This window comes from Cheilinus undulatus, linkage group 24 (genome assembly GCF_018320785.1).
Source record: "Cheilinus undulatus linkage group 24, ASM1832078v1, whole genome shotgun sequence".
Lineage (NCBI taxonomy): Eukaryota > Metazoa > Chordata > Actinopteri > Labriformes > Labridae > Cheilinus > Cheilinus undulatus.
The window spans coordinates 7,895,158-7,908,338 of NC_054888.1; the positions used below are offsets into that span (position 1 = coordinate 7,895,158).

The 13,181-nt window shown below is 40.6% G+C and overlaps 1 protein-coding gene across 1 annotated transcript in view; it reads left to right on the forward strand.

Annotated features, from left to right (window-relative positions):
* Positions 1-12,453, forward strand: part of LOC121506051 (transmembrane protein FAM155A-like) — a 67,447-nt gene extending 54,994 nt beyond the window's left edge. The window contains exon 3 of the mRNA XM_041781549.1: positions 7,543-12,453. Coding sequence (XP_041637483.1) covers positions 7,543-7,841 — 299 coding nt within the window. The 3' untranslated portion in view covers positions 7,842-12,453. The remainder of the gene's footprint in view (positions 1-7,542) is intronic.
* Positions 12,454-13,181: the final 728 nt, after the last annotated feature.

Here is a 13,181-nt window from a genome sequence, read left to right on the forward strand (position 1 = left end):
TCTCCAACTATTTCTTGGTGCTTTTTGAGGTATGTTTGGGGTCGTTGTCCTGCTGGAACACCCATGACCTCTGACGCAGACCCAGCTTTCTGACACTAGGCCCTACATTGTGGCCCAAAATCTTTTGATAATCTCCAGATTTCTTGAATTCTTGCACACAGTCAAGGCACCTAGTGCCAGAGGCAGCAAAACAAACCCAAAACATCTTTGTACCTCCACAATGTTTGACTGTAGGTACTGTGTTCTTTTCTTTGTAGGCCTCATTCTGTTTTCTGTAAACAGTAGAAGGACGTGCTTTTTCAAAAAGCCCTACCTTGGTCTCATCTGTCCTCAAAATGTTCTCCCAGAGGATTGAGCCTTACTCAGGATGAGCTCCAAGCTGAGGTGTGTTTATACCTTGCATTAACATTTGTTTTGGCCATTCAGATACCAAGTGGTAATAATAAATGCAAGGAATCGGTGGGAATATTGATTTACTCTACCTTTTACAAGCCTTCCAGGGCCGGCTGCCGGGAAGCATCCCCACAGCATGATGCTGCCACCACCATGCTTCACAGTGGGAATGGTGCGGTGGTGTCTATGAAACACATACCTTTCTGCGAACTCCTCCAGATCTAATGAGTCTAATCTCTGAGTTGCTTGGAGTGTTCTTTTTTCTTCATGGTGTCATGGTAGCCAGGAACATTGATTTACTATTCTCACTTAGTTTAACAGCATTTAAGACTTTCTCCATTGTGAAATTTAAAATAGGTTTTCAATAGATTTCCATATGTAGAGTGCGTGATCTCAGATTCTAAGCTTGAACATGATGGTGAAAAGAAAAACTTAAACCTTTCCTTCCTTGGAAGAATAGTTTATCCTCGTGCAAACCACACAGGTAGAAGAAGTTCCAACACCTTTGCAGGTGCAGCGTGGGTGTGTGGGGGCAGAATGAATCTGAGGCAATCTGTTCATGCTTTGTTTAGCCACGTATTGTTTAGTCTTCTGCTGTGGGAAACTTTAATGTCCTAAAACATGCCATCAAAAATTTGACTGTCTTTAAGGTCAAGATTCAATTATCTAGGTGCTTCTTTATATTTAGATAATCTTAAAATAAGATATTCATGTGGACATAAACACACACCAGTTGTTCTCAATCTTGTATGCGTTTTTAGCCTTAATATAAGTTTGCCCATGTCCAATCAGCTAGGCCCTTATCTGCCCTTGAGTTCCTCTCTCCTTCTGCTTTAATTTGGTGAAAACTTAGTGAGCTTTTCCCTCAGCAGTCCAGCTCTCACTGTGCGGACGACTGCGGCTCCTTTTACACCCGGCGAGTTCAGACTTCCAGAGTCATCATCTGCTGCAGCGGTGCGTCACCCTCTGTGTGGTCCTGGACTTTAATTCGAGTTCAGCTGGGGGTCACCGTGTCTGGTCCTCGGCGTCGTGATTAGAGCTGCAAACGGAGGTCAAGTGGTCTTGATCTACAGCTGAGGCGGTAGGATGTCCCGAATGTTGATGAGATGACCCTCACTGTCCTGCAAGGAGAGGGCTCCATTCAAATTAGATGAGGTTTAAACTTCACCACAACCTTTTCTTAATTTAATCACAGAATCTTCTTTATATATCACTCATCTTTATTGCAGACAAACCGAAATGAAGCAAATGATGACAATGTGTTCTTGGACGGCTCATGTTTTTGCAGCATTATGCCAACATTGGAGCTTTCCACTCTCAGCATTGTGTTGGAGGAAAATGGCCGCTGTGTTTTAATGATGGATTCTGAAAATAAGTACACCTTATTGTTCAGCATTTTCCTGGATTTTGCCATCCCTTTCACTAGGATAGGATCTTAAATCTGCTCGCTTTTTCCTTTCTTTATTTCACCTGTAACTTGCATACCCCCTCACCCAAAGAATATTCAATCTTATTTCTTTCTTCTAACATCAGTGAACACCTTGACACAAATCAGTGTGCTATAATTCACTATCACGACATGTTATTAAGTGCTAAAGTTTACCCAGTGTCCCATCTGTTAACATGGAGGAGGCAGGGTTACTACAATTAGATGAGATGTATATTATGTGTCGTTCAGCACTGATTTCTCACTGATGTATTAATGTAAAAAACGGGTATCAAAATGGTATTTTGATTTTTTCTAGCTCTGGACTGTTGGCCGTTGATGTTGCTTAGTCTCAGTCCTGGGTGAGCAGTCTCCAGTGCTTCAGCCTCAGTGGATTCTTCCTTCTTCTTCCTATTATGGAGAACGAAACGCCAGCAACTTTATGAGTTTTCATTGAGCTTTACTCTGAGATGCTTGGAGTGTTCTTTTGTCTTCATGGTGTAATGGTAGCCAGGAAGACTATAACATTGATCATAGTGACCTTCCTTCTACACTGTGTTCCAAATTGTTATGCAAATTGAGTTTTAGTGTCATAAACATACAATTTTTTGTTTTTCAATCAAACTCATGGATGGTATTGTGTCTTAGGGCTCTCTGGATCACTGAAATCAGTCTCAGACACCTGTGATAATTAGTTTGCCAGGTGAGCCCAAATAAAGGAAAACAAGGATGTTCCACATTATTAAGCAGGCCACAGGTTTCAATATCTTTGCTGCCGAAAAGCCTCAAATAGTGCCTTGGACAAGGCATGAAAACATTAGATATTTCAGGAAAACTTAAGTGTGATCATCGTACTGTGAAGAAATTTGTGGTTGATTCACAAACAGGTTTGTGCAGATGAAGGAATAATGAGGAAAGTTTCTGCCAGACAAATTTATCAGCAGCTGCTAAAATGCCATTACAAAGCAGCAAACAGGTATTTGAAGCTGCTGGTGCCTCTGGAGTCCCACCAACCTCAAGGTGTAGGATCCTCCAGAGGCTTGCAGTCGTGTATAAACCTACTATTCAGCCACCCCTAACCAATGCTCATAAGCAGAAACGGTTGCAGTGGGCCCAGAAATACATAAAGACTCATTTTTAAACAGTCTTGTTTACTGATGAGTGCAGTGCAACCCTGGATGGTCCAGATGGAGGAGTAGCGGATGGTTGGTGAATGGCCACCATGTCCCAACAAGGCTGTGATGTCAGCAAGGAGGGGGTGGAGTCATGTCTTGGGCCGGAATCATGGGGAGAGAGCTGGTAGGCCCCTTAGGGTCCCTGAAGGTGTGAACATGACCTCGGCAAAGTATACACAGTTTATGACTGACCACTTTCTTCCATGGCACAAAAAGAAGAACGATGCCTTCCGTAGAAAGATTACCTTCATGCATGACAATTCACAATCTCATGCTGCACAGAATACCTCTGTGTCATTGGCTGCTATGGGCATAAAAGGAGAGAAACTCATGCAGCAGATACTCTCCAAAAACTCACAAGTTCAATGGATGTAAGAACTGTGAAGGTGATATCAAAGAAGGGGTCGTATGTTAACTTGTAACTTGTTCTTTATAACCTATAAAATGTTTTGAAACTCTGTTGTGAATGATAATTTGGAACAGTGCGTTTTGAGTTTTTTTTTTTATTTAAAAAAAATGGTTTTCATTGGGAGGTTTGTTCAGTAAAGTCTGAATTATGCTCTAACAGTTGATGACTTGAAAATTATTCTGTCATTTGCATCGACTATTTAGGAAAATCAGAGAAAAATATCACTTGCATTATAATTTGGAATGCGGTGTATATATAATAATAAGTCAAAAGGCTTTAGCGACGACACAATCTTCTCTCACTCAGGTTAGGTGTCCTCATGATGAGCTGTCCTGCTACCATGGGTTGGTACCCAATCTCAATGGGTGGGGGGACCTGGCCTCCTGGCTCAGCTCAGTGGTGAAAAAAGTCTACCTGGCAGTCTGCAGGTTGTGTGACTGATTCTTATTCACTACTGGTGAGTTTGAAAGTCCAACACCCAAATAAAACACTGAAAGCTTTGGAGAAACCTGAGCTAGTGCCTAATCCAATTGCTGAAGGGGATAGAAAACTGACTGGCAATCCAAATGTTCCTGGTTTGAACCTAATTCAGGCAGGGTTGGTTCATTTTGAAGTCCGGTGTCAAAACAAAGTAATGAAAACCTCAGACAGACTTACACCTGTAACTCTTTCTGTAGCCTAGAGGGATCCAGGACTAACAAGGAAACTGGAGGGTCTAGGTTCAAATCTTACTTTGGCTTGGTCATGTTTTTAAGAACTGAGTCTAAAGAAAGAAGGAAAAGCTTTAGGAGGTGTTTGTCTATGTGGTGCTGAGGAGATAGAGGTCTGTCTGAAGGTTGCAGGTTCAAATCAGTCAATTTTCAAGCTTTGACCCTAAATACAGAAGTGGAAACCCCTGGAAGACCATTACATGTGTCTGTCTCTGTAGGCTAGTGAGATAAAGGATTGCTTGGGACTTCTGAGATTGTGGGTTCAAATCTTACCATGGCTTAGTCAGTTTTCAAGATTTGAGTCTACAGGGAGAATGTAAAAACCTCTGGAAGACTTCAGTAACTGTCTTTCTCTGTGGCCTTGGGAGAGAGCAGGCTGTCTCATTATCAGGAGGTTGCTGGTTCAAGTCTTCCCATGGCTTGGTGAAAACTTGAATTCAAAATGAGAAAGAAAAACGAGTGGAATTCTTGGGGAAGAGGTTGTGAATTTTAAAGGCCAAAATCCCAAATGAAGATGATAAATGCACCAGGAGAAAATCCCCTAGTGTGAAAGGTACCAGTGGTGCAGTGGACTAGTTCTGCACACTCACAAGCACCCAATGCAGAAGAGGCTAGGGTTCAGACCCCACTGCAGCCGGTACCTGGATCAAGCAGGGGCCGGGGGGGGGCCATGTCCCCCCTGGTGTCTTGTGACATGCAGGGGTTATGCAACAAAAAGAGGTGGTAAAGTTCAGGAAAGTAGCTCCTGTATGCATTGAACTTTTCAAAATTACAAAGTAGATCTGTGAGGCATCCTTAACCACAACAGTGTCTGTCCACATCATCCACTGAACCAACGAGGATCCAAACCTGACACCTTTGGTCAGCTTTTCATCAGGATCTGTCCTTTAAAAACAGAATGAGAAAAAAATTCAGTCCAATTACTGATACTGAGCATAAGCATGACATTTATATTTCACTTATAAGTCATGGGAAAAGCACTACACTGTATTCACCAGGCATTTCAGGAAAAGTTTCTCCAAACTGTAGAGAACCAGTAAAACCACACTTAAAGATAAAGTCAATTTTATAATTATTATATTATATTAAGCTGGTATAAAAGTTTTTAAAAAGTAGCACTGTCTTTGTAAATTCAGTGATTAATATGTGTATCTGACCTGTTAGTGTAGGCTGTCTGTTTCTTGTCCAATGGCTCCTTCCATAGCTTGACACAGTTTAAGCAGTCAATGGGAGCGCTCATCTAAAGCGTCTGTAAAGGCCCCCAAAAATCCTTGGTAGTGGCACAGAGGAACTCCTCACAGATCTGTGGAACACAGAAACAGCATGAGACAAATGATCGAGTTTTTATGAAGTTCAACATTGTTGTCAATACTACTACCTTAAAAGGAGCTCACATTAATTTGATTTTGATAAACAAGCTAATCCCTTGGTTCCTAACCTGAGGTCCAGGACCTCCTTAGGGGGGCGCCAGAGATTTTAGGGGCCACACGGTGGCCTGTGTGTTCTGAGGTTGTTAAAATTAGGATCACTCAAACTACCCATATGAATGATTCATACTAAGGATTTTTGCCAACACTTGTGGTTTGGGCTATTGTGTTTGGCTTTAAATGATGAAAACTATTTATGTTTCATTTTGACAACAATATGTCCATTTTTGTGGTTGGGAACCACTAATCTAATCAAGTGGTTCTCAAATGGTGTGGCAAGGCACACAAGCGTGCCTAAAGGCAAGTCTAGGTGTGCCGTGGGAATTTGTACAATAACATACAACACAACTTTATGGCAAGAACTGTAACCAGGCCTGCCCACAGATCTGGGTGGACCCCTGAAAACCCCCATTGTGATATATTGATGATATCAGTGTGTGTGTGTTGGATCAGTAGCATTGATGCTAGCATCCTGGCAAACAGTTAGCCTATTAAGAGCTAAAAGCATGGCAAGCTATTATTGTGTTGAAATAGGTGTTGAAATTATTAATTCATGCTATTTTAGACCAAGTTAAACAATATTTCTACTTATTTTTGACAGCTTAAACAATTTTGCTGCTGCTTTTTTTAAAGCATTCTTGCCACTTCTTTTTACTAATTTTGACACATTTTTGCCACTTTTTGGAACTTTTTGCCACATTTAACCAATTTTTGCTACCTTTTTACCATTTTTTGCCCAACTGTGCTATTGTTTGGCCATTTTTTTCAATCACATTTAACATTTAACACCGTTTAGAAACTTTTTTTTGGCCACTTTTCTGCCATGTGTGATTTATTTTGCCACCTTTCTGACATTTCAACCCATTTATGCCACCTTTTTGCCAATTTTTGCCCACTTTTGCCTCAATTTACCATGTTTTTTTTTTATCACTTTAACCAATTTTTACCCTTTATCATCTCCCGTAATAGACAGATTGACAGTAACATTATTTAAAAAGTCTATTTTGTATCGATTTAAACAAGGTGTGCTTTGAGATTTTGGCTTAACCCTAGGTGTGCCTTGTGCAAAAAAAGTTTGAAAACCACTGCTTTAATATACACTTAACATATGGTTAGCCTCATAGCATAATTGCCTAAGTCATATTCTAAGGATTTCAGGAAAAAGAAAGAAAATAACAGATTTTTTTTTTTTATATTCTGTAACAGTACTTGTCAATTATGCTATGAGGCTAACGATATTGCATCATGGATATGACAGTAAGTTAAATAATTTGCTTATGTATTACATTTTATCAAAACAAATCATCTTATCCACATCGTTATTTGACTTAAGATGGCTTACTTACACTATAATTTATGTAAAAAAAGTCGGTGGCTAACTTTAAGGTTTTCTGGCACTGCTGTCTCTGCTGCTAGCCGTTAGCATTTCTGGCTTTCGTAGCATCACGGGCTAACGGCTAGCGTTTACAATCTCTAAAGCACTGAAATATGACACAAAGTGCACCAAAATAAACCAAGCAGGTTACAAAGCCTGTTTTCATTCAGATTAGCTATCAAACAAAGGCTAACAAAGCTGCGAACTCACTATTTGTCTACTCCTGTACCAGTAACATGAACCTGGCAGCAGAGCTAAAAAGCAAAAAAACAGCACTGTAATTGTGGATTTTATAGAAAATGTATACATATTTATGATTTTGTCATCGTTCCAGTTTTGCACCAGTATACCCAAGAAGTTTTCTGAGAGGTATGAATGACGAATGGAGCAACAGGGAGGTTTGCAAATCAAGACAGACAGCTCTTCAATTATAGTAGGAAGATATCTCTGAAGGGGTTTAGCTATAGGTTTGTTTCTATATCTTTTGAAAATGGGTAAATCATTTCCAGTTTTGTGGTGTTTTGGTTTGTGACTTTCTAATCTTTTGCTAAGGATCTAAAAAAAAAAGATGTGTTCTGTCTAACTGGGAAGGCACTGAATTTTTCCCCTTTGTCATGTCTTCCTCAGGACTCCTGGGAGAACATCCATCAGACAGTGAGGCGAAGTGCTGCGACGTCCGATGGGACTCCAAAATGGACAACCCTTCAGGCGAGACACTAAAAAGGACTGCATCTTCCTGCCAGCCCGAGGGGGCCTCAGTCACCTCAGCTGCCACCCCGAGACTGTGCAGTGGGCGACTGAAGATCTGCCTGCTGGCCCTTGTCCTCCTACACACTGTCATCATCATTTCAGCCTCCCATAATTCCACGTTGGTGGGCGTGGCTGCCATTTTCTCGCCTGAGGAGAGCGCTTCTAACGAGGAGTGAACCTTGGGGTCGAATCTGGTGCTTGTAAAGAGTGATGTCGCTCCGGAGGATTATGGCTTTTACAATGTCATGGCTGCCAGGGACACATCTGGCGAGACATGCAGGAAATGCCTCTTTGAACCAACAACCACAGGAAGTGGGAGGGTTTTAACTGGAGCTAAGGGTGCTGGGATTGGACATCAGCCAAACCGAGATGTTTGAGAACCACCCCCCTAAAGAACTGACCTCTTGCCACTTGAAACCTGCTCATTGTTTCTATTCCATCCAAATGTTTTTCAAGCATATTGTCCCTCCTCCCCTTCTCTTCCGTCCCTCCTTTCCTTCCCTCCTTTCCTACCCTCCCCTGACGTTTTTTGGTGTGTATGGATGGCAGAGGAAAAAAAACGGACATTGATGAAGTGTGCACTCTCACTCATCATTACCTTTAGATTTTTGCTGCATTTATTTCAGGTGCCAGAATGTTTTGACATATCAAATGTGTTCCACTTCCTGCTCTCCATCACCTTTGAGGCATCTTCTTTCTACCTTGTATGTGTTGCTTGAGGGCCTGCCAGGACCAGCTGATCCATCATCATTCATGTGGGTCTTGTTTCTCTGAAAACAAAATGTATGTGGTTCTTCAATATTCTAATGTTATGCTTGTATTTTGTCCCACTAGGACTTATTTTCAACCCCTTTTCGATGGTACATGCCTACACATTTTAGGACCTTAAGTGCTCTGAGACTGGCTCGCTTTCTCTTCTAACTTGTTGGGCCATTGAGCAAGTTAGGAGCGACGAAGTGGCGAACGTCGTGAAGGTTCGGCTCATGACTGCGAGGTGTTACAGGAGCCGGTGAGCTCCTAGATGGGAAGTGGTGTTCTCTAGTTTCTAAATCGTTCAGTTTACCTCATACGGTAGTGTCGGTGTTGCAGATAGGCAGCCCGGTGGCTCGTCTGAACGTTGAAGTATTTAGAGTAGTCGTATGCGAGACTGCAGGGACAACCCAGGGACATTAGAGAACAAATGCATGATGCCAAAACACCAGGGACCTCACTTATCAGCCATGTGTGAACTTGATATCGGTGCTTGAGAATCTCTCAACAGTAGAAGCTAAGCCTCACCCGCAGGAATTTGGACTTAAATTAACTATACTGTGAACCAAGCTAGCATAAGAGCTAAACTAAACCTCCTGAGGGCTATCTTTAGTGTTATCTGCAACTAGGTAGCAAGATAGATTCTTATCAAATCGCAGTGATATGATTGGATCTGTTGGTGGCTTAGTGGAAGCAGTACACAAAGTTAGCATCTGTTAGCCTGTATGTCCTTGGTAGCCTATCCGTGTAAGTAGGACGACACTTCAACATTTCCAAACATTTCTTCAGGCTTTGATCATTTCTCTTGCATTGGCTATTGGCATCCTTTTGTGGGCATCAGCAGAAACTCTGATAAAACGTGGGGCTTTAGGCACAAAAGGAGAAATTTCAATGTAGTGTTAGCTGGCTAGCCAATGCTTCTAGCTAGCCACCAACATGCATGCCACAGACATTCAAAGGCAAGCAGTTAACAAGACTGTTGATATTGCAAATCTGGAGGGGAAAGTTCAGATTCTCTGTGGAAAAATTTAACTAAGCTAAGCTAGTCAATTAGCTTGATCCAGCAACAACTAATGTTATTAGTCTACCACTTTCTAACTAACGTGTATTACATAAGCTTGTTAACTTGCAAGCTATGGCTTTAACTTTTTCATACCTAATTAAGTAGCAGAGCTAACTTCTTTATCATCCTTATTAAACTTTTAAGCTAATGTGACAGAAAACAGGTGGCTAAATGCTAACATTAGTGGTTGTCTGGATGGATATGGCGTCAAAATCTCTGTTTAACAACTTAATTGCTAACAGTTAGCTAAAACTAGACAACAGCTAATGCTATTCATCACACATTTTCATACCTAATTTAGCAGAAGAGCTAACTGTTGTGTTGGCCTTTAGCATCTTTCAAGCTGATGGTAATATTATTGCGTAGGGGGCTAAATGCTAACAATCCTGATTGTATGGACAGATACTGCATCCAAAATTGTTCTGTTAAACAACTTGGCTAAAACCATTTGGCTAAAACTAGACAACAGCTAATACTACTAATCACCCCGTTTTAAGCTAACATTCTATAATTTAGGAAGTTAATTTCTAGCTTGACAGTAACCGATGACTTTGACTCTTTAAAACATAATTATGAGCAGAACTAACTGTTGTGTTAGCCTTAAGCCACTTTAGCAGTTGTCTAGATGACTATGGCATCAAAGTCCTTTGTAAAACAACTTTTTTGCTAACCAGTCAGCCAAAAATGGACAACAACTAATCCTATCCCTTGACCATTTTCTTAACTTCCTAGCTTATGGAATGTTAGCTGATTCCTAGTTAGCTATAACTAAGCCTCTTAATTCATGACTAGGTATCAGAGCCTACTGTTGTGTTAGCCTTTAGCCACTTTCAGGCTGATGTTCATATTATTTTGTTGATTTGCTTACCAGTTAGCTAAAACTAGACAGCTAATGATATTACACTATCATTTTTAGCTAACATTCACCAGCTAGGAAGTTAACCTCCTTACTAGCTGGTAAGCTATGACTGAAGTTTTTTCATACCAAATTAAGTAACAGAGTTAACTGTTTTGTTAGCCTTTAGTCACTTTCAAGCTGATGCTATTATTACTGAGCAGGGGCAATAGTGGTTGTATGGATACCGTGTCAAAATGTTTCTGTTAAACCACTTATTTTCTGACCATTTGGCTAAAACTATATAATAGCTTTTTAGCAAAACATTTCATAAGCTAGAAAGTTAATTCCTAGGTTACGAGTAAGCTATGACTTAGGCTCTTTAATACCTATTTATGTAACAGAGCTAACGGTTCTGTTAGCCTTTAGCCACTCTAGCGTTTGTCTGGATGGATATGGCATCAAAAATATCTGTTAAACAACTTGTCTTCTGTCTTTACTAGATGACAGCTAATTCCAAAGCTAATGTGATAACAGCGCCAACTTTTGCATTAGCCTTTGGTCACTTTGAAGCTAATGTGACAATAGTTCATGCTTCTACTTGCCCACCTTTTAGCTAACATTACATAAGCAAGCATAATTCAAAGCTAGTTAGTGAGTTCAGTGAAAGTATGAGAGAATTAATAATAAGCTTTAGCTGATAACTAATTAGCCTTTAGCCCCTCTCGAGGTAATGGAAACATGATCAAGCAGATGGCTAAAACATTAGCAGTTGTTTGGATGTTCTTAATTATCTTTTAAGTTATTGATCAAACAAGATGAAATGATAAAGGACTTAAAAAATCAGGTATCTGGATACCCAAATACCCTGTGTTTAGAAACTCAAGGTTTACAAAACAACAGAGGAAAAGGGCAACCGTAAATATTGCTAATGCAGGAAATAAACCAGATTTAGTCCCACTTTTTCTGTTGTGATCCTTTGTAAATTAGCTCTCAATGGGTGACGGATGGGTGGACGACTTTTCGTTCTTTTACCAAGAGTTCATTCCCACACATTGACAACTTGTTCTACACTTGTTTGATAAATGAGGTCCCAGATCTTTGAGTGCCTCTCTGCTGTGTACACCCAATGAGGCAGATTCAGGCAATGGAGCAATATAGAAAAAAAAAAAGGAAAGCCAGCGTGAGTGTCCCACTTTGTGGCATCTGCACTGGCCTTTTTCTGCATCTTGGAATTGGAGCGAGTGACCAGCAGACCAATCAATCAATCAATCTGTCGACTCTTAAATACCCTTAGGCGAGCTGATCAACTGCTATCTTTCACAGACTAGCAAAGGGCTGTGTTAGCGTCAGCGTGCGAGGAGTGTGAGGAGTTTTCAAGGGCTGATCCATCCAGTTTTGTTCTTTTTTTATTCGTATTTTTTGCATGGCTGCTGCAAGGAAAGTGCACGTTGAAACAAGAAACAGTCATATAGGAAGTAGGAAGATTTCAGACTCCCCTTTTTAGCTAATATTGGACATGAATAGATTTTTAGCAACAATGACATGCCAGCAATTTTAGTTAAACCTCTTTAATGGAACAATTTTGTCTTACGTGCTGATTTAATTATCAGTTAAAGACATAGAGGAGTTCTAAATTCACCTCTTTGTTTCAGTGCACTCCCAAATCTTGACCTTACCTCGCTTCACATGGCATAGCAACCATCAGTTTGCTCTTTACACACTCATTACAGGAATGGGATGTCCCGTGGAAAGTCAAGTCAACATTTGCCTCAGACTTTAGCCCAAAATCTCTCCTCTCAGTTTACACCCTGATCCCTTTTGCTTGATATTCTCGTGCCGTGTCGTTTTGTTGCTTTGTTTTCCTTGGCAAACTGTGATGACAAAAACTACATTCCCTTGAAGACAGCAGCGGATGTAACAGGCTCACACTTTGTGCTCCGTCCCCTTCGATCTCTAGCTGTTCACGATCTGAGTCCTGTGGATCTATGCAGATGAACCCCACCACAAACAAACTTCCGCCTTCCCTTCCCCGACCACCGTCACCACCGCCAACAATGCCCCCTTGTCCTTTCTGTTGTAAATATGTCCTGAGGATGTGGAATCCCAAAATGGCCGCCCACCACCCACGCCTTCCCCCTTTCCCCCTATTTTCCCGGGCCCACCCCCCCCCCCCCCCCCCCCCACTGTTTGGAATCTCACTGTGTTTTCTGTTGGCCACCTTGGTTTTTGTCTGTTTTTTGAGATTTTTGCCGCATTTTCTGTTGTCTAAAGCAGTGGTGTGAGTTGATGAGTAGGACTAAGTTGGATGTTAAAAAGATGAGATGAAGAGGTCTTTGAGAAAAATATACAAAAAAATGATGCTTGAATTGAGAAAAGGGTTCAAATATAGAGAAAAAATTATGATAAAGTTGTCATATTGTCATACTAGAGATGCTTTAGTTTGCTAATTTACTTTCTTTTTTTTCTACAAAAGACTTGGATGAAATTATTTATAAAATGCGTCCCACGAGTCATGATCTTTTTTGGACGTAAAACAAATACATTTATTAACATTTTGTTCAAAAGAAAATAAATATAAATTATGTTAAACATTACTGGTGTTTGTGGTCATTTCTCTGTGTGTCATATGGGATTAATACTAAACCCAAAAATCATGACAGATGATGTCCACAGATAAAGAAATACCCGTATTTGTCCATCCATACATTATCATGACACAAACATACATGTGTCCATACATACACATTCACACACAATCACACACACACTAATGTAGGTGCTACACGGACAAAAATACGTGTTCACTCACATACCAACACATGAACTATATACATATGATGTAACATTTACTTACACATGTAGCAT